Below are 21,546 nucleotides of genomic sequence, written 5' to 3' on the forward strand. Positions count from 1 at the left end.
CCTCCCAGATTCAAATGATTCTCCTGCCTCAGCCTCCCGAGTAGCTGGGATTACAGGCGCGCGACCACCATGCCCAGCTAATTTTTGTATTTTTAGTAGAGATGAGGTTTCACCATGTTGGCCTGGCCACTTTTCTACTCTTTAATTCTGCTGGGTCGACAGGTATTTAGTTACCCAGGGATGGTAATGGGACTACAGCCAGAGAGATCTTTCTGAGATGCAAATCTGCTAAAGTCTGGTCCCCACTAATAATTTTTCAGTGGTTCCTTGTGGTCTATCAGATGAAGGTCAGACTCCTTTGCATGACATACAAGGCCCTTTGTAATCTGGACCCACCTGCCTTCTATGACTTTCTGTCCCGTGCTTGCCTTCTTATGCGCTGAGAAGCTCATGGCAGCCCCAGAATAATCTGCCATCCTGATTCCTGCCTCCACATCGTGGTCACATCTTGGTCCGTACTGTTTCTTATGCCTCCAATGCCTCAAATTCCCCCAGCTATCCATCTGATGAGTTTGTATTAATCCTGTAGGACTCCACTACATGTTATACTCTTTGTGAAAAGTCTTTTTTTCTTTAAGTTTAATTAAATTATAATAGAGATGAGGTTTCACCATGTTGCCCAGGTTACTCTTGAACTCCTGGGCTCAAGTGATCCACCCATCTCAGCCTCCCAGATTTCTAGGACTACAGGTGTGAGCCACTGCCCCCTACCTCCATTCACTTTTATATTCCCAAAAGCTAGCACTTTGCCCTGTTTATGAGTGAATGAAATCATTTCTATAAGAGGCATGGCCAGCGTGGGCAACATAGTGAGATCTCATCTCTACTAAAAATAAAAAATTTAGCTTAGTATAATGGTGCATGCCTGTAGTCCCAGCTACTCTGGAAACTGAGGCAAGAAGATCACATGAGCCCAGGAGTTCAAGGCTACAGTGAATTGTCATTGTGCCACTGCACTCCACCCCAGGCAACAGAGAAGACTCTGTCTCCAAAAAAAAAAAAAAAAAAAAAAGGCATAGAACATTGCTCTTAAATTTCTTGGTACCCACCTTTGCAATAAATTACTTTTTAAATCTTGATCTTAAACCAGAAATTCTAAGCTGGGCAAGATGGCTCACACCTGTAATCCCAGCACTTTGGGAGGTCAAAGAGGGAGGATCACAAGTTCACAAGATTGAGACCATCCTGGCCAACATGGTGAAACCCCATCTCTACTAAAAATCCAAAAATTAGCTGGGTGTGGTGGTGCACTCCTGTAGTCCCAGCTACTCGGGAGGCTGAGGCAGAAGAAATGCTTGAACCCAGGAGGCAGAGGTTGCAGTAAGCCAAGATAGCACCACTGCACTCCAGCCTGGTGATAGAGGGAGACTCTGTCTAAAAAAACCAGGAATTCTGGGACTTCCAAAATCCTCGTGACAGAGGGAGACTCCGTCTAAAAAAAAAAACAAACAAAAACCAGGAATTCTGGGACTTCCAAAATCTAGTGTTCAGGTTTCCCAAGAGCAAAAGTTGTCTGAACAAGTTTTCTTAAGGCCTCTTAAGGAGGGAATTTTGCCTCCTTACTTGGAAACACCTACAGGGTTTTTTTGTTGTTGCAGTTGGGTTGCGGACATGCTATCACCAAAGCAGCTGAGTGAAGGAGTCCTGAGGCAGAGTGACAGAATGAATACTGATGTTTGGCTAGAACCACTCTGCTTTTCAAAATTTGGCTTCTGGCCGGGCGTGGTGGCTCACGCCTGTAATCCTAGCACTTTGGGAGGTCGAGGCAGGTGGATCACCTGAGGGTCAGGAGTTTGAGACCAGCCTGGCCAACATAGTGAAACCATTTCTACTAAAAATACAAAAATTAGCTGGGTGTGGTGGCATGCACCTGTAGTCCCAGCTACACAAGAGGCTGAAGCAGTACCTGGGAGGCAGAGGTTGCAGTGAGCCGAGATCGTGCCACCGCACTCCAGCCTGGGCGACAGAGTAAGACTCTGTCTAAAAAAAAAAAGAAAAGGCATCTTCCCATTATATTTATATTTATTTAACTGTCAAAATTTTAGCTCATGTATTTCCTTTAATTCGTCCCCTCTGGGCAGAGGTTTTTGCCATAATGCTTGCTCCCAGCCAAGGAGGAGCTGCATTTATCTTATCCTTTCATCTTCCTACAGAATGCACTTCAGGGCCGGGCTCAGTGGCTCACGCCTGTAATTCCAGAACTTTGGGAGGCTGAGGTGGGCAGATCACAAGGTCAGGAGATGGAGACAATCCTGGCTAACACGGTGAAACCCCGTCTCTACTAAAAATACAAAAAATTAGCCAGGCATGGTGGCAGGTGCCTGTAGTCCCAGCTACTTGGGAGGCTGAGGCAGGAGAATGGCGTGAACCAGTGAGGCGGAGCTTGCAGTGAGCGGAGATCGCACCACTGCCCTCCAGTCTGGGCAACAGAGCGAGACGCCATTTCCAAAAAAAAAAAAAAAAAAAAAAATGCATTTCAGTAGCCTGACTTTATCTTCAGAATCATACTTCACATACGTATGTTTAAGAACAAATTTTTAAAAATATTTTTGGGGAAAAGATGCAATTTCAATTTGTGGGTCAAAACTTATTCTGACTGCCTGCCTTCTGGAAAATAAAATCCTTGTTGATAATTCAGAAAATTCCAAGAAGTGCAATAGGTTATGTCCAAATCACTTTGCCTGTACCTGATGCTTAGATTTTTCATAGGCAAAGTCTATGAAAAAGTGACCTCTCCTTTTGAAACCATGGTATCTCTCTTGCAGTCTCCTAGCCAGTGTTTTTTCCTACCATCCTGCATCCTTATTATTAGATTATTAGTTTCCTGGGGAGGATCTTATTATTATTAGATTGTAAGAGTTACCTGGGGAGCATAAAAAGAAATTTAATTTTTATTTATTTATTATTTTTTTTAAGACGGAGTCTCACTCTGTCACCTGCTGGAGTGCAGTGGTGTGATCTCAGCTCACTGCAACCTCCGCCTCCCGGGTTCAAGCGATTCTCCAGCTTCAGCCTCCCGAGTAGCTGGGATTACAGGCGCCCACCACCACACCTGGCTAATTTTTGTATTTTTAGTAGAGACGGGGTTTCACCATGTGGGCCAGGCTGGTCTGGAACTCCTAACCTCGTGTGATCCACCCACCTCAGCCTCCCAAAGTGCTGGGATTACAGGCGTGAGCCACCGTGCCTGGCCAATAAAAATAAATAAATAAAAAAAAAGAATCAGCCGGGTGCAAGTGCCTCATGCCTATAATCCTAGCACTTTGGGAAGCCAAGGCGGTGAATCACAAGGTCAGGAGTTAGAGACCAGTGTGGCCAACATGGTGAAACCCCATCTGTATTAAAAATACAAAAACCTGGCCAGTCGCAGTGGCCACTGCACTCCAGCCTGGGCGACCGAGCGAGACTCCATCTCCAAAAAAAAAAAAAAAAAACAGGTTCTTTGGGGGATTTTAATGAGTAGTGAGGATAGAGAATCATTAACTAGAATGATGGTATCATTCAGAGGCGATGGTATACACTCTGGACCGTGTAGCCATACTTTTCTTTATTATTATTATTTTGTTTTGAGTTGGAGGCTCTCTGTTGCCCAGGCTGGAGTGCAATGGTACGATCTCGACTAACTGCAAACTCCACCTCCCAGATTCAAGCAATTCCCCTCCCTCAGCCTCCTGAGTAGCTGGGATTACAGGTATGTGCCACCACGCCTGGCTAATTTTTGTATTTTTAGCAGAGACGGGGTTTCACCTTGTTAGCCAGGCTGCTCTCAAACTCCTGACCTAAAGTGATCTGCCTGCCTTGGCCTCCCAAAGTGCTGGGATTACAGGCATAAGCCACCACGCCCAGCTCTATAGCCATACTTTTCTGGTGTAGGTGGGAGGTTGTTTTTTCCAGTCTGGTTCATGCCATGTGTATATTAGCACATAATACAAACCCTTACCAGAGCCTCTGATGTGTCAGGGACTCTGGGTTTTTTGGCCTTTGGTCCTACTGAAGCACCTTACGTTCCTGAAGCATCTTGCACAGAGCTGAATTCCCGTGAGCAAATGCACTAAGGACTGCAGTCTGCACTTCCTCCATCCACAGAGGCATGACCTGAGGCTGTGTGACCAGGGTAAGCCTGAGGTGATTCAGGGTGCCCTAAAGCAAACTGGCATCCTAAAGGAAGCCTAACCCGTGGAGTCAGCCACCAGCCCATCTGCTGCTCCCTGTCTTCTCTCACCGGCCAGGCACCATCCAAATAAACAACTTTTGATGGTGCAGGAGGAAGATCAAATTCTCTGCATGGTGTCCTCATGCATATTGGATTTCCTAGTAATGCACATATGAAAAGCAAGGTTTGTGAACTTAGATCTGACAGATGCAGATTTAAATTCTAGCTATTTGTCCTTGAGCAAATCTCTAAACCTCCCTAACCTCCTGTGCCCTAATTCATAAACTGGGGCTAATAATACCTGCCTCATAGGGTTAAATGAGATAATGTGTGTCCAGGGCTTAGCACAATGACTGAAATGTAGTAAACATTCAATAAACAGTAGTGGTGAGCCTTTTTCAGATGCTGTCTAATCCCACGTGGGAGGCTTTCCGTGCAGAAAGGAAATAGAACTGTGGTGCCCTCAGTGGGTTGTCTGCATGGAGATCTTGAAGGACTGGAAACAATGAAGCCTGTTCCCCCATATGTGATAATTGAGTACAGTTTGAAAGCTGGGGTTGTACTCACCTTCTCAGGACAATGCTCCCAATCTCTTTTCTCACAAACAGTAGCCTGCTGCCTTTGCATACACTCCGACCATTTTCCCTGTGCCTTTGTGCTATTTCAGGGCTTGTGGGGGTGTAGGAAAGCTGCCGCCTTCCTCAGGTTGCTATTTAAAGACATTCTGAAACATTTTGCCACCGCTGCTCCTGCCACCACGGCTGCCACTCCTGTCCCAGCTGCAGGTCACTGACCACTCCAGCCCTTGGGCAGCATGCCTCAGCATAAGCCAGCCGGGGAGCATACACAGTTAGGTGTTGGGAGTTCTGACTGCCTATTTTTGGTTTAGGACCCCTGAGCTATCATCCCTCCCAAGGGTTAACTGCTACCCACCATCTTGGTCTTTGTCCCTAAACAACCTAGACTGTCCATGTCCCTGTAGCATTTTTGGCAGTTGGCCAGTTAAATATTTCTCCCTTTTTCTCAGTGCAAACCACACATGATACCCGCCTCATCCCCCTTCCACCCCATCTCCAATTTGCAGTTTAGATGCTCTCCCCATTTAGCAGCCAGACACAATCCAGAAAGGGTAAAACTGCCATTTATCTCTAGGTCTAGCAGAGAAAAATACTTTTAAAATAAAAGGTTTTTGAAAAGCTCAGTAACCTCCAGTTAATAATAATGCCACTGTGAACTTCAGTGTGTTTGAGATTCTCGATCTGTCAGGCATGGGTAGAAATCTCTTAGACATTAGTAATCCTGCCTTTCTTTACTGACCGTCCCGACGCTTTCAGTGAAGTGTCTCAAAAGCCTGGTCTTTCAGGTTTGAATTGGCCCTAATTTCTTTTTCATAGACCCATCAAAGTGAAAGTTTGGGTTTTATCAGGAAAGCATTATTCTTCTTCAGTCCAGAGCTCCTGAATGAGGTCCAGATTGTCTGTGTCCATTCTGCTTCCCCAATTTATTTGTTTCCTGCCCATTATCTTAGAGAGGCCACTCGCCTCAAAGACCTTGGAGTCTGGCCCCTTTCTGCTTGCCGGGCAGATTTCTTCCTGATGCTTTCCATTCTGCGGCATAGCTTGATCAGAGCTTCCAGTATGCCAGCCACCAACATCATCTGACCCCCGCTGGCCCGATACTGTGCTCAGACCACATTAAATTCATTTCCCCGCATCTACACCACCTCCCTCTTCCTCTCAATCCCCTTCATTTATTCATCCGCCCAGCCACTCTGCCTTTGGCTTCTGCTCTCTATTCTTTGTTTTCAGAGCTGTGCCTTTCCCCTCCTATTCATTCATTCATTCATTCATTTTGAGATGGAGTCTTGCTCTGTTGCCTAGGCTGGAGTGCAGTGGCGTGATCTCAGCTCACTGCAACCTCCGCCTCCTGGGTTCAAGCAATTCTGCGGCCTCAGCCTCCCAAGTAGCTGGGATTACAGGCACATGCCACAATGCCCAGCTAATTTTTTTGTATTTTTAGTAGAGACAGGGTTTCACCATGTTGGCCAGGCTGGTCTTGAACTCCTGACCTCAAGTGATCTGCCCACCTCAGCCTCCCAAAGTGCTGGGATTACAGGCATGAGCCACCACACCTGGCCTTCCCCTCCTATTCTTATTCCTTGGTGGTAAACCAAATTTTCTTAATGTAGTGGTAATAATAGCAATACTTTGAATTATTTATCACTTTGCTGATGATAGTGAAATACTCTCACATACATTATCTTTTTTGACCCCCCACAATATACTTGTAAGGTAGATGGTTATATGTACCTCATGCCTCCCACTCCATAGTAGTGAAAATAATAACCACTTTGAAAGGCTGAGGCGGGGAGATTGCTTGAGGCCAGGAGTTTAAGACCAGCCTCGGCAAAATACCAAGACCTCGTCCCTACGAAAAATTTGTTTTTGTTTTTGAGCTAGGGTCTTTCTTGCTTTGCCACCCTGGCTGGAATGCAGTGGCACAATCACGGCTCACTATAGCCTCAACCACCCAGGCTCAACTGATCTTCCCTCCTCAGCTTCCCAAGTAGCTGGGTCCACAAATGCATGACACCATGCCTGACTAATTCTATTATTTCTTATAGACAAGAGGGTCTTGTTATGTTGCTCAGGCTGGCCTCAAACTCCTGGGTTCAAGCAATCCTCCCACCTTTACCTCCCAAACTACCGGGATTATAGGTATGAGCCACTGTGCCTGGCCTGCAAAAAAATTTTTTTTTAATTTAGCTGAGGCCAGGGACGGTGGCTCATGCCTGTAATCCCAGCATTTTGGGAGGAAAGACGGGTGGATCACCTGAGGTCAGGCCAACACGGTAAAACCCCATCTCTACTAAAAATACAAAAAATTAGCCAGCCGTGTTGGCAGGCGCCTGTAATCCCAACTACTCAGGAGACTGAGGCAGGAAAATCACTTGAACCCGGAGACCTGGGAGGTGAAGGTTGCAGTGAGCCGAGATTGCGCCACTGAACTCCAGCCTGGGCAACAAGAGCGAAACTCCATCTCAAAAAAAAAAAAAAAAAAATGCTGGGCGCTGTGGCTTACGCCTGTAATCCCAGCACTTTGGGAGGCCAAGGTGGGTGGATCACGAGGTCAGGAGTTGGAGACCAGCCTGGGCAACATGGTGAAACCCTATCTCTACTGGCCAGGCACGGTGGCTCATGCCTGTAATCCCAGCACTTTGGGAGGCCGAGGCGGGCAGATCACCTGAAGTCGGGAGTTCGAGACCAGCCTGACCAACATGGAGAAACCCCGTCTCTGCTAAAAATACGAAATTAACTGGGTGTGGTGGTGCATGACTGTAATCCCAGCTACCCGGGAGGCTGAGGCAGGAGAATCGCTTGAACCCAGGAGGCAGAGGTTGTGGTGAGCCAAGATTGTGCCATTGAACTCCAGCCTGGGCAACAAGAACGAAACTCTGTCTCAAAAAAAAAAAAAAGAAACCCTGTCTCTACTAAAAATACAAAAATTAGCCAGGCTTGGTGACACATGCCTGTAGTCCCAGCTACTCGGGAGGTTGAGGCAGGAGAATTGCTTGAACCTGGGAGGCAGAGGTTGCAGTGAGCCGAGATCACACCACTGCACTGCAGCCTGGGCAACAGAGTGAGACTCTGTCTTAAAAAAAAAAAAAAAATTAGCTGAGCATGGTGATGCACACCTGTAGTTGCAACTGCTTGGGAGGCTGAGGCAGAGGATCACCTGAGCTTCAAAGCTGCATGCAGTGAGCTATGATTGTGCCACTGTAACCCAGCCTGGGTACAGAGAGAGACTCTGTCTCAATAATAACAATAGCCATAATAACAACTGCTTTGAGAGATGGTACAGTATAGTGATTAATAAAGAACACTACTCTGGAGTCAGGCTACCGGGGTTTGAATCCTGGATCTACCCATTACTAGCTGTGTGAACCTGGGCAAATTGGAAATGATAATTGTGTTGTGGGGATTGAGTTAATGTAGACAAAATGCCTAGAATCAAACCTGGCATATACCAAGTACTATGTAAGGATTAGCTACCATTGCCATTCATTCATTCTTCAAAGATTTACTACATGTTAGGCTCTCTTCCAGGCCTCAGTGATGTAAGAGTTACAGGATGGACATGGTCCTGACCCTCACAGAAGTCACAGTCTTCATTGACAAACCATCACTTCTTTAGCACCCACCATTTGCAAGTCCTTGTGCTTGGATCTTTGTTTTTTGTTGTTGTTGTTTTGAGACAGAGTCTCGCTCTTGTCACGCAGGCTGGAGTGTAGTGACGCCATCTTGGCTTACTGCAACCTCCGCCTCCCAGATTCAAGCAATTATCCTGCCTCAGCCTCCCGTGTAGCTGGGATTACAGGTGCCTGCCACCATGCCCAGGTAATTTTTTTCCTATTTTTAGTAGAGACGGGGTTGTGCCATGTTGGCCAGGCTGGTCTCGAACTCCTGACCTCAGGTGAACCACCCACCTCAGCCTCCCACAGTGCTGGGATTTCAGGCATGAGCCTCCGCACCCGGCCGTGTGCTTGGATCTTTAGATACATTAATTCTTACTGCAACCTTCAGGAGGCAGACTTATTCCCATTTTACGGATGAGATCACTGGGGTTCCTAGAAGTGGTTTGTTCAAAATTTCCTAGCTAGTAATTGGAGCTCTAGGGTCCACTTCACCCAGTTTGCCTGCCTCCTGACCATTAGGTTTAATTCTGTGTGTCTGCTTCCCCAACAGTGTGTGAGCTCCTGGGTGTGGGAGCCATTCAGCAGAATACTTAGCCTAGTCTCCTGCACACAATTTGGGAAATTTTGCTGAGTTGTTCTCTACTGACGATTCTTGCCTCTCTGCCCCATAATAGTCTCATCTGTTCCCTCTCACATCTCTCAGCCACAAAATCACATCTTGGGCAAGATGAAGGTGCTTAGAAGATGGACTGTTGCTTTCTGACAGATTCATACCACACCTAATGCTTATTCCAACATGTTTTTAAACAGAACTAGTCGGATTCTGGAGTCTTCTCATGGGCCTCAATCTAGAGAAACTTTTTTTCTTCCAGGACAATCTCCAGCCAACAACTGCAGTTCACCTCTTTCCCCTGTCTTCACCTGTCTTTTATTTCGGTGTATAACTTCCCTGTTACTCCTCTGTTTTTGTGTTTGTGCCTCTTATTTATTACTCAGCCACAAAGGGAGTCACAATTGGTGGTTGATAGGATTGTGTGGAATGTAGCCTTCTTTCTTTTTGATCTTTATTTGCTTCATCTCTTGGTTCTATAGAAGATGGAATTTCTAAATACAATTGTTACAGGAAAGGGGTCTCTATCCAGACCCCAAGAGAGGGCTCTTGGATCTCGCGCCAAGTAAGAATTCAGGGCGAATACACATTGCAAAGTAAAAGCAAGTTTATTAAGAAAATAAAGTAGTGGGCCGGGCGCAGTGGCTCATGCCTGTAATCCCAGCACTTTGGGAGGCCGAGGCGGGCAGATCACATGAGGTCAGGAGTTCAAGACCAGCCTGGCCACCATGGCAAAACCCCGTCTCTACTTTAAAAAAAAAAAAATCCAAGTGTGGCTTGTGCCTGTAGTCCCAGCTACTCAGGAGACTGAGGCAGGAGAATCGCTTGAACCCAGGAAGCGGAGGTTGCAGTGAGCCGATATCGTGCCACTGCACTCCAGCCTCGGCGATAGAACGAGACTCCTTCTCAAAAAAAAAAAAAAAAAGAAAAGAAAAGAAAGTAGTGAAAGAATAGCTGCTCCATAGACAGAGTAGGGCATTCCTGAAAGTAAGAGGAGGAACACGTCCACCCTAGGTATAATGCTTATTATATATGATAGAAAAGATCTTGGGGCCGGGCGCAATGGCTCACACCTGTAATGTAAGCACTCTAAGCACTTTGGGAGGCTAAAGCGGGTAGATCACCTGAGGTCAGGAGTTCAAGACCAGCCTGACCAACATGGTGAAACCCCATCCCTACTAAAAATACAAAAATTAGCCAGGCATGGAAGCATTTGTCTGTAATCCCAGCTACTTGGGAGGCTGAGGCAGGAGAATCACTTGAACCTGGGAGGCAGAGGTTTCAGTGAGCCAAGATCACACCACTACACTCCAGCTTAGGTGACAGAGGGAGACTCCATCTCAAAAAAAAACAGAAAACAAAAAAAGATCTTGGGGAGATGTGCTCCACTACAAGGGTTTGTGATAAAGGATTAATTTTCTTAATTGCTGTAGTTTGCAAGAATCAATATTATTATTATTATTATTATTTTCTGAGATGGAATCCCAAGTAACTGGGATTACAGGCACCCACCACCATGCCCAGCTAATTTTTGTACTCTTAGTAGAGACGGGGTTTCACCACGTTGGCCAGACTGGCCTCGAACTCCTGACCTCAGGTGATCCACCCACCTCCACCTCCCAAAGTGTTGTGATTACAGGTATGAGCCACCATAATATTAGGGATGCCTTAGTTAAAGCAAAATTAGAAATGCCTTTGTTCCCAGATACTGGGATATCTGGACACTCCAAGTCTGGGTCTGTTTGGTAAACATTATCAATCTGTTCCCCTAACCATAAACATGTAGAGGTTAGGAATGCCTAACTTTCTGGGAATGCAGCCCAGCAAGTCTCAGCCTCATTTTCCCAGCCCTCACTCAAAATGGAGTCGCTCTGGTTCGGACACCTCTGACACAATGAGTGTATGCGAGCATTTAATGTTTTTGTCCTTTTCTATTTAGCAACTCATTTTCCTATTAAGAAGTTATAGATGGAAAAGCCTCTGCTAGATCACCGTTTCCAGAGTCCTTATTTCTATAAATGTCTTATTTTTGACCATTCGTGTTGTGTCTTGTTGATCTCACACAATAAGAACAGAATAGCCATTTCATTCACTAAGTTCCAGTAGTAAAAAACACCTTGAAATGTAAATAACCCTTAAAATATTAAAATAATTTTAAGTATAAATGAATCTACTCATTACTGGCTTTACTCATGGAGCTCGTGTTAGAGAGGTAGTCTAACTAGAGCCTTTTTTCTTTCTTCCTCTATTTTTGTATATTCTGGATTGTGGTAATGTGGCTTTTATAATCAAACAAATAAATTTAGGAAGTAAAGAGAAGAAAGATATTTGCCATTTATTTCTTCTTTTGATCTTAAAGATACAACCAGTCCGCAGATGTTCCAGGTCAAGCTCATTGAAAGAGTCAAACACTGTCTTCCTGCTTTTCCATTGAAAGTGCACCTGTGTGCCCAAGGCAGTCTTTTACTCACACCGTTCCCTTTTCAGTTTGCCAAGCCTCTTCTGGTCCTTTCTGAGCCACGTCTAACCCTAAAGACTGCCCTTGTCCCTGAAGCTTCAGCTTTGTGTGTTTCAGGCCAACTGGCGCCTGGAGAGAGGGAGGGTGGAGAAGACAGGAGACCGTGTATGTATGTGTGTGTGTGTGTGTGTGTGTGTGTGTGTGTGTGTGACATGCGCTCTCTAAATTCTTTTGATAAAGAATCTGAATACCACCCCCTTCCAAAGAGTTTTCAGACCAGGAGTCTGGGTACTTCTTTAAGATATCCTTGGCCTAAGCTTCTCAGATGGCGAAAGTGTTTGTTTCAACCACTGACTGCAAGCAGCTAAACTAGCTTTCCTCTGGATGAGACGCACCCAGCCTACTCACAGCCATACCCGCTCCACCTTGCCCTGGAGTCCTTGGGCCTGATACAGTCGGGGGGATGAACAGCAGGTGTGCTGAACTCATAATGAGAGGTTTCCGCTGTGGGATTGCCTATATCCTGCCCCCCACAGAGGCTCCTGTCACTTTACCTTTGAACTCTCCTTGTATTCAGCCCCTGATCCATGGGATTTGGTGACAATCCCTGGCTGGCAGGAAGCTTTGATCCTTGGGGAGTCCAGAGGAAGTCCTGTGATGTGTGGGATCCCTAGAGTCACAGGGATTGGGAAGAAGCTCTATACCAGTGTGGGTTGCTAAGATAGACCCATTAATTAAGCAGGAGCCTTTGCTTAACACTCAGTTACTAAAAAAAGAGATCCGGTAACTGATAACAGGGAGCTCAGCACCCCTCAAGTATGGAGTGGGTTTTGCACAGGCAGTATTGTTATTTTAAGGACACAGCAGTGCCCAGGGGGGAACTCCTACCCACACGGAGAAAGAACAGAATACCTGTGAGTATCCCTTTTTAACAAGTAAAAGCTGACTTGACTTTGAATGTTAGGAGGCTCTAGCAAAAAAATCTCAAAGATATTTCTAAGTGAAAGATTCCTGTAGAAGGAGAAAAAAAAATGACCTTGTAACAAACACTGGAGGATGGGGCATGGGAAGCCAGGAGACCAGCCTGGGTGACAGAGTGAGACCCTCTTTTAAAAAAAAAAAAGTGAAAGCTCTAGAATTTCTATATATAGAGACGCTTTGGGCTATAATCCATTGGAGAGGGTGTTGGGCGATTTGTCTTTAGGCTGTACCTGCATAGCAAGCATGCTGGTTTTGCTTAGAAACTGCCTTTTTTGGTGTGGTGGCTTGGGAGCTAGAAGACTTACTAAAGTTCCCCCAAGCCATTTCCTTGGTGCCACCCATTGGCTAGGAATAAATGTCAGAGTGAAGGCACTTTCACATAGTAGGCGCAGGTTCCTCTGCCTCCACCGACCTCCAAAGGTAGAAATGACTTCCTTTACTCGTACAGAATTGCCTACGTTTCTCTCTTAGAACGGAGATCACTCCATGTGGGGTGTGTGTACTGCCTCCCCACAGGGCTGTAGCTGCCACCTGGGAGGGTTCGTGCCTTATTCATCTTTTCTATTACCAGCACACTGCCTGGGCATGACAGAGGCCCATAGTACTGATTATTGAATGAGTGAGTAATCATGAGGCAATAGCGGTGAAGAGTCATCCTCTGCTGGGAAGTAGCTCATTTTCATGCTGCCAGCCTCAGGAAAGATAAGACTTCCTCACCCAAAGACAGGTTAGAAAGGGCACTCGAAGCCGGGCACAGTGGCTCACGCCTGTAATCCCTGCACCTTGGGAGGCCGAGGCTGGCAGACCACAAGGTCAGGTGTTTGAGACCAGCCTGGCCAACATGGTGAAACCCCTTCTCTACTAAAAATACTAAAATTAGCTAGATGTGGTGGTGGGTGCCTGTTATCCCAGCAACATGGGAGGCTGAGGCAGGAGAATCGCTTGAACCCAGGAGGCAGAGGTTGCAGTGAGCTGAGATCGCGCCATTGCACTTCAGCCTGGGCACAGAGCAAAACTCCATCTAAAAAAAAAAAGGTGCTCGGGCGAGGCCACAGAGTCAGGCCCCTGACCTAGGAGACCCGACTGTGGCTCAGAAGCTCCCTGAGAAAGCCCAGGAGGTAACTGCCCAGCAGGGACCAGGCAGCATCTTGCTAAGGTTTGCTCACAGGACTCAGATGCTTCACGTGGTGACACTGGGCAACAAGCAGTGAGGGTTGTTTGCAGGCTGACCGTATCATATGTGGGTCCCAGTGCAGATTAAAATGCAGGGCTGCTTGCTGGGGAAAACAAATAACAAAACAAGAAGAAGAAAGTACCATTAGTGGTGTGTGTGTGTATAAATATGTATATGTGTATGTATATTACAGAAAACGGGTCCCGATCCAGACCCCAAAAGAGGCTTCTTGGACCTCATGCAAGAAGGAATTCAGGGCAAGTCCGCTGTGCAAAGTAAAGCAAATTTATTAAGAGAGCAAAGTAGTGAAAGAACAGCTACTCCATAGACAGAGTAGGACATTCCCGAAACTAAGAGGAGGAACGCGTCCACCCTAGATACAATACTCGTATATATGGGGAGAGGTACTCCGCTTCAAGGGCTTGTGATAAAGGATTAAATTTCTTAATTACTGTATTTTGCAAGAATCAATATTATTATCTTTAAAGCAAAATTAAAAATGTCTTTGTTCTCCAGGTATCGGGATATCTGGACACTCCTAAGTCTGAGTCTGTTTAGTAAACATTATTAATGTATTCCCTTAACCATAAACATCTAGAGGTTAGGAATACCTAACTTTCTGGGAATGCAGCCCAGCAAGTCTCAGCCTCATTTTCCCAGCCCTCACTCAAAATGGAGTTGCTCTGGTTCAAATGTGACCACCAGAATCCTGTGCTTATGGGGCACAGTGAACTCCAGATGCAAATGCTCTGGCAAAGAGGAGTGGACACAATCTTACCTCCTCCACTGACATTCATGCTCCCTGTCCCATTGGACTTCATTTACAAAACACAAGTTCACAGGAGGCTGAGGCAGGAGAATCGCTTGAACACAGGAGGCAGAGGTTTCAGTAAGCCAAGATCGCACTCCATTGCACTCCAGCCTGGGCGACAGAGCAAGACTGTCTCAAAAAAAAAAAAGTTCAAAAATAAGATTATTATGATTTTTTTTTTTTGAGACGGGGGTCTCACTCTGTCTCCCAGGCTAGAGTGCAGTGGCACGATCATAGTTCACTGCGGTCACAAACTCCTGAGCTCTAGGGATCCTCCAGGCCTAGCCTCCACACCCTAGACTGCAGGCGTGTGCCACCATGCCTGGCTGATTTTTTTTTTTTTTTAGTAGAGATGAGGTCTTGCTGTGTTACCCAGGCTGGAAGAATTTTAGGATGGCAACAGCAGATCATTAGACCAAGCAAACCTGGCTGTCTTGAGCATGGGACCTTGTGTGACTGCAGTTCGCATACCCATGAAGCTGGCCTTGGTTGTCTGGCAGTGTTTCAGTTGACATTCTTGGGAGTTTCTGCTTTTACCAAGTGAGAGACTAGCCAGAAGTAGCACGCATGAATGTCTTTATTCATTCATACTTTTTTTTAGGTATGAGCAATGTACCAGTCACTTTCTGAGGCACTGGGGTTATACCAGAGTGAAAAAGGCAAGGCCGCCAGGCATGGTGGCTCACGCCTGTAATCCCAGCACTTTGGGAGGTCAAGGTGGGTGGATCACTTCAGGTCAGGAGCTCGAGACCATCCTGGCTAACACAGTGAAACCCTGTCTCTACTAAAAATACGAAAATTAGCCAGGCGTGGTGGCACGTGCCTGTGATCCCAGCTACTCGGGAGGCTGAGGCAAGAGAATCGCTTGAACCCAGGAGGCGGAGGTTTGCAGTGAGCTGAGATAGAGCCACCGCACTCAAGCCTGGGCAATGAAGCAACACTCTTTCTCAAAAAAGAAAAAAGAAAAAAAGGCAAAACATGGCCTCAGTGTCAATAGTACTTACCATCTAGAGAGGAAAACCTTTTTTAAAGTACACAATCAATATTTATTTTATGTTTTATTTATTTATTTTTTACACCACCTGCCCACTCCCCAATGTTTCCATGATAGGGGCTACAGACAGAACTCCAGGAAGGGCAGGAAGACTGACCTGGGGCGGGGGTGAGGGGAAGAATCCCGGAGGCCAAGATTATAGGAGTCCTAGCAAAAGGAAGCAAAATATTAATAGCCTCTCAGGCTGAGGGACTAGCATATGCAAAGGCCTTGAGAGGAGCTTTGTTCAGGCAAGAAAAGAAAAAAGGCCAGCACAGCTGGAGCACAGGCAGCCAGAGGCAGGTCGGCTGTGGGGAAGAGTCAGCCTGGGGAGCTTGTTCTATGTAGCCCTTTCCCCTGACTTCCTGCCTCCACTCCCCAGTGCCCATGCTGATCAGGAATATCAAAAGATGGAAAGGCTCTTGCTCTCTTCTTACAGCAAGTCCAAGACGCGTGGTGCTAGACACAGTCTACTTGGTGGAATGTTCAGGGGACCCTGGGCCCAGACCATGTGCTTGTTACCCGCTGGATTAACTGTTTCCCATCATTTCCATTCACCATCTCCAGTGTCCTGTTCCTAAAATGTGGCCTCTCTTTTCTCTGATGTCTCATCACTCTCTCTCTGCTCCCTGTGACCCTTACCATGTTCTATCCTGTATTGTCTGTCTTTACGTGAATATGTTCTTATTCATCCCCACTAGACCATAAGCCTTTTAAAGGCAAGATCTAGATGTTTCCCTTGTTAAATGGCCTTACACTCTTTGCTTAGAGTTTATTAAGTTAAATATATGTTTCTATGTTTTATTTTTATTTTTATTTTTATTTTTTGAGACGGAGTCTTGCTGTGTCATCCATGCTGGAGTGCAGTGGCGCAATCTTGGCTCACTGCAACCTCCGCCTCCTTGGTTCCAGTGATTCTCCTATCTCAGCCTGGCATTATAGGCATCTACCACCACGCCCGGCTAATTTGTATATTTTTAGTAGAGACAGGGTTTTGCCATGTTGGCCAGGCTGGTCTCGAACTCCTGAGCTCAGGTGATCCGCCTGTCTCGGCTACTGCACTCCAGCCTGGGAGACTTGGTCTCAAAAATAAAAAATAGGCCGGGCGCAATGGCTCATGCCTGTAATCCCAGCACTTTGGGAGGCCAAGGTGGGCGGATCACCTGAGGTCAGGAGCTCAAGACCAGCCTGACCAACATGGCGAAACCCTGTCTCTATTAGAAAAAAAACAAACAAACAAACAAAATTAGCCGGGCATGGTGGTGCATGCCTGTAATCCCAGCTACTCCCAAGGCTGAGGCAGAAGAATCGCTTAAACCGGGGAGGTGGAGGTTCCAGCGAGCCAAGATCACGCATTGCACTCCAGCCTAGGCAACAAGAGCGAAACTGTCTCTAAAATAAATAAATAAAAATAAATAAAAATAAAATAAAATAAAGAAACATTGCATAGTATAATGGCTAAGATTGTAGGCCCTATTTCTTTTAAGCAAAATACAAAATCCAGAAACCACAAAGAAAAACATTTGATAAATTTAACTACATCAAAAATGGAAATTTCTTCACTAGAATAAAAAATTTCACAAAGAAAAAATGCCAACTGGGAGAAAAATATTTGCAACTCATATGACAGATAATGGACTTAAAAAAAAAAAAAAGGAGTTTTTACAAATCATTAAGGAGAAGCTGAATTATACATACCAGAAAAAAATACAAATTTATGTTTATATATTTGTTAGAAGTATGCAAATTCATAACAGCAAGATGCTATTTTTTTCTACTGGATTAGCAAAAATAAGGAGTTTACAGTATGTGGCACTGATAAGAATACGGTGAAACAGGAATTTTCATAGTGTTTGAGAAAAATGTAAATTATTGGAACCTCTCTGGCCATATCTATCAAAATTGTAATGTGCATTACCTTTTGAGCCAGAAATTCCATTTCTAGATATTTGTCCTACAGATATACTTGTACATGTCTGTAATGACTTAAGTATCAGAATGCGTAATGCACTGGGCACAGTGGCTTATGCCTCTAATCTTGACTACTCAGGAGGCTGAGGTGGGAGAATCACTTGAGGCCAGGAGTTCAAGATCAGCCTACGCAATATAGCAGGACCCCATCTTCAAAAAACTGTTTATGGCCGAGCGCGGTGGCTCAAGCCTGTAATCCCAGCACTTTGGGAGGCCAAGACGGGCAGATCACGAGGTCAGAAGATCGAGACCATCCTGGCTAACATGGTGAACCCCCGCCTCTACTAAAAAATACAAAAAACTAGCCGGGCGAGGTGGCGGGCACCTGTAGTCCCAGCTACTCGGGAGGCTGAGGCAGGAGAATGGCGTAAACCCGGGAGGCGGAGCTTGCAGTAGCTGAGATCGTGCCACTGCACTCCAGTCTGGGCGACAGAGCCAGACTCCGTCTCAGGAAAAAAAAAAAAAAACCAAAACTGTTTATTGCAGCAATATTTGCAATAGCAAAAGATAAAAAAGAATTTAAATTACTTTCATTGGAAAGATGAGTAAATAAATTGCATTACATTCATCCTCTGCAACTATAAAAAATAAGTTATTTCCATATGTGCCAATTATACAAAATTTTTTTTTTTTTTTTGAGATGAAGTCATGCCCTGTTGCCCACATTGAAGTGCAATGGCGTGATCTTGGCTCACTGCAACCTCCGCCTCCCGGGTTCAAGCAATTCTCCTGCCTCAGCCTCCTGAGTAGCTGGGATTACAGGCGCGCGCCTCCATGCTCAGCTAATTTTTGTATTTTTAGTAGAGACGGGGTTTCACCATGTTGGCCAGGCTGGTCTCAAACTCCTGACCTCATGATCCACCTGCCTCGGCCTCCCAAAGTGCTGAAATTACAGGCATGAACCACCGTGCCCGGCTACAAAATATGTTAAGTGGGGGGGAAAATCATGGTATACAACAGAGCATAGAATATAATTTTGTACTTTAAAAAGGCAAGGAAAGGCTGGGCTTGGTGGCTCATGCCTGTAATCCCAACCTCTGAGGTGGGAGGATTGCTTGAGCCCAGAATTTCAAGACCAGCCTGGGCAAAATAGCAAAACACTAAAATGCCAAGCATGGTGACATATGCCTGTAGTCCCAGCTACTTGGGAGGCAGAGATGGAGGATTGCTGGAGCCCAGGAGTTTGAGCCTGCAGTAAGCTATGATTGTACTACTGTACTTTAGCCTGGGCAACAGAGCGAGACCCTGTCTCAAAAATCTTGCGGGGAGGAGACAAGAAACAGAAGTATACACATGTGTGCTTGTAAACACTGAGAATATGTCTTTATATGGGTGATGTCCTCTGAGAAGGGAAGCAGCTAGGAGTCTGGAGTAGAAGAGAGCCTTACTTTTTAATATGTGCTCTTTTGTACTGTATTATCTTTTCAATAAAAATAAAAAATAAGGACACAGGCTCTGGATGTTGGAAACCTGGCTCCATCATATTTTTAGCTGAGTAACTTTAACCCTCTAACCCTCAGTTTCTGCAAATATAAGATAGGGCTAATAACTTTAGTCTATAGGACTGGCAGAAAGTACCTAAAATAGTCTCTGACCCAAAAAGTAGTAGTATTTGAGGCAAAACGCCCTGGACCAGAAGTAACTTTACAAGTAGCTGCAGATAAATCTCATGACCCCCTGTGGCCCAATTGCCTCCTGTCCCTAGTTGGACCAGTTGGTCCCTAAATCTCCTTACTGTTTTGTTTTGGGTTTTGGTTTTTTGAGGTGAAGTCTCACTTTGTTGCCCAGGCATGATCTCGGCTCACTGTAACCTCCGCCTCCCCAGTAGCTGGGATTACAGGTGCACGCCACCACACCTGCTAATTTTTAGTAGAGACGGGGTTCCACCTTGTTGGCCAGGCTGGTCTCAAACTCCTGACCTCAAATGATCCACCCACCTTGGCCTCCCAAGTGCTGGGATTATAGGCCTGAGCCACCGCACCCAGCCTCAGTCCCCTTATTTTTGTTTCCCTGTTCCTTTCAAACCTGTTTCTTGCTAGAAGTTCTAGCTCCCAAGTCGGGAGGATTTTTTGGGGAAGTAGGAGCTCCTGTGAATAGGTACTTTTGACACCCTCCTAATTCCATATCAGACCATAAAATCGGAGCATTACTCATGAAAAATGGAAACTGTAGTAGCAGACTTTTTTTTTTTTTTTTTTTGAGACAGAGTCTCTCTCACTCTGTTGCCCAGGCTGGAGTGCAGTGGCTTGATCTCAGCTCACTGACTGCAACCTCCGCCTCCTGGGTTCAAGTGATTCTCCTGCCTCATCCTCCCGAGTAGCCGGGATTACAGGCACCTGCCACCATGCCCAGCTAATTTTTTGTATTTTTAGCAGCAACAGGGTTTCACTGTGTTTGCCAGGCTGGTCTTAAACTCCTGACCTTATGATCCACCCGCCTCGGCCTCCCGAAGTGCTGGGACTACAAATGGCAAATTTTTGTATTTTGAGTAGAGACGGGGTTTCACCATGGTGGCCAGGCTGGTCACTAACTCCTGATCTCAAGTAATCTGCCCATTTTGGCCTGTCAAAGTGCTGGGATTATAGGCGTGAGCCACTGCATCGGCCTGGTGACAGATTTTTAAAGTAGGGGCAAGGAAAGGCATGATTGCTCAATAAATAGCCTCCTAGGCCAGGCGCGGTGGCTCATGACTGTAATACCAATACTTTGGGAGGCCGAGGCGCGTAGATCATGAGGTCAAGAGTTTGAGACCATCCTGGCCAACATGATGAAACCCCGTCTCTACTAAAAATACAAAATTTAGCTGGGTGTGGTGGCATGCACCTGCAGTCCCAGCTACTCAGGAGGCTGAGGCAGGAGAATTGCTTGAACCCGGGAGGTGGAGGTTGCAGTGAGCTGAGATCACGCCACCGAACTCCAGCCTGGCAACAGAGTGAGACTATCTCCAAAAAAAAAAAAAAAAAGCCTCCTGGGTTTCATAAGATAGTTGCCTGTTCTGTGGGTGGCGGCAGAGGGCTTTATGGGGAGCTGGGAAGGAAAAAAATGCTGGTAATCATTTGCTCTGGGAGGAATCATATCCGGGCAGTCTTGCCTGTCTGTGATCCTGAGGTCTCTGCCATGCTTTGGGACTGAATAAAGGAGTCTGGGAACTATGATTGGGCCTGAGAGTAAAGGGGAGTAGAAGCCCCAAGGCCATGTAACTAGGCATGGGGTGAGTGATAAACACAATGGAAAACCTATCTCAGTACAAGGGCCAGCGCCACCCCTGCCTCCTTCTCCAACCCAAGATGGCCATGCATTATTTTCTTTTTTTTTTCTTTTTTTCCCGCCCAGGCTGGAGTGTAGTGGCACAATCGTGGCTCATTACAGCCTTGACCTCCCAGGCTCAGATGATCCTCCCAACTCCAGCCTCCTGAATAGCTGGGACTACAGGCATGCACCACCAAACCCGGCTAATTTTTGTATATTTTGTAGAGATGGGGTTTTGCCACATTGCCCAGGCTGGTTTCAAACTCCTGGACTCAAGTGATCCGCCTGCCTTGGCCTCCCAAAGTGCGGATTACAGGCATGAGCCACTGCACCCAACCACATTATCTTCAGGAAGTCTGTGGATGTCCTCACAGATCTCCTCAGGCAGGAGGAGAGGGCAGTTCAGTCGTACTGAGAAATGCCGGCACAGTAGACAGGTGGTCATGGCTCTCTCTCTCGTGCAGGTGCTGAGCGCCGTCCTCAAGGATCTCTACCACCTGCTGAAGCACGTGGTGCATCTGGAGCCCGATGACGTGGCCAAGCTCCATGCCCAGTTGGCCCTAGAAGAGCTGTATGACATCATGAAAAACTTCCTGTTCCCTGCACAGAAGCTGGAGAAGAAGATTGTGGTCCTGCCATAGACCTGGCTCCAAGGACATGGAGGAGGCAGGCAGGGCCAGGCACCCAGAGCCACGCCCAGGTCTTCTGGCAGGTGTCCCTGCTGCCTCTTGAGTGCTGGCAGCATGGCTGACCCTGGGGGTGGCTTTATGGTGCTGGTCACTTGGGTCTTCAGGGTCCCTTCCTAAGGCATCTGTTTAGCACTCCCGCATTCAGCCTGAAGGGTGTGCAGTTAAGAGAAAACAACTAGCCGGGCGTGTAAACACTGAGAATATGTCTTTATATGGGTGATG

The 21,546-nt window shown here is 46.3% G+C and overlaps 1 protein-coding gene and 1 long non-coding RNA gene across 2 annotated transcripts in view; one reads left to right on the top strand and one right to left on the bottom strand.

Moving 5' to 3' along the window:
• LOC105537166 overlaps positions 1–6,722 on the bottom strand; it is a 14,506-nt gene extending 7,784 nt beyond the window's left edge. Inside the window, exon 1 of the long non-coding RNA XR_001005681.1 lies at positions 6,683–6,722. This is a non-coding gene — a long non-coding RNA (uncharacterized LOC105537166). The remainder of the gene's footprint in view (positions 1–6,682) is intronic.
• The window catches only part of TANGO6 (transport and golgi organization 6 homolog (Drosophila)), a 289,584-nt gene extending 268,080 nt beyond the window's left edge, over positions 1–21,504 (top strand). Inside the window, exon 18 of the mRNA XM_011976674.1 lies at positions 21,100–21,504. Coding sequence (XP_011832064.1) covers positions 21,100–21,276 — 177 coding nt within the window. The 3' untranslated portion in view covers positions 21,277–21,504. The remainder of the gene's footprint in view (positions 1–21,099) is intronic.
• The last annotated feature ends 42 nt before the right edge of the window (positions 21,505–21,546 follow it).

Source organism: Mandrillus leucophaeus, unplaced genomic scaffold, assembly GCF_000951045.1.
Source record: "Mandrillus leucophaeus isolate KB7577 unplaced genomic scaffold, Mleu.le_1.0 Scaffold17, whole genome shotgun sequence".
NCBI classification, from domain to species: domain Eukaryota; kingdom Metazoa; phylum Chordata; class Mammalia; order Primates; family Cercopithecidae; genus Mandrillus; species Mandrillus leucophaeus.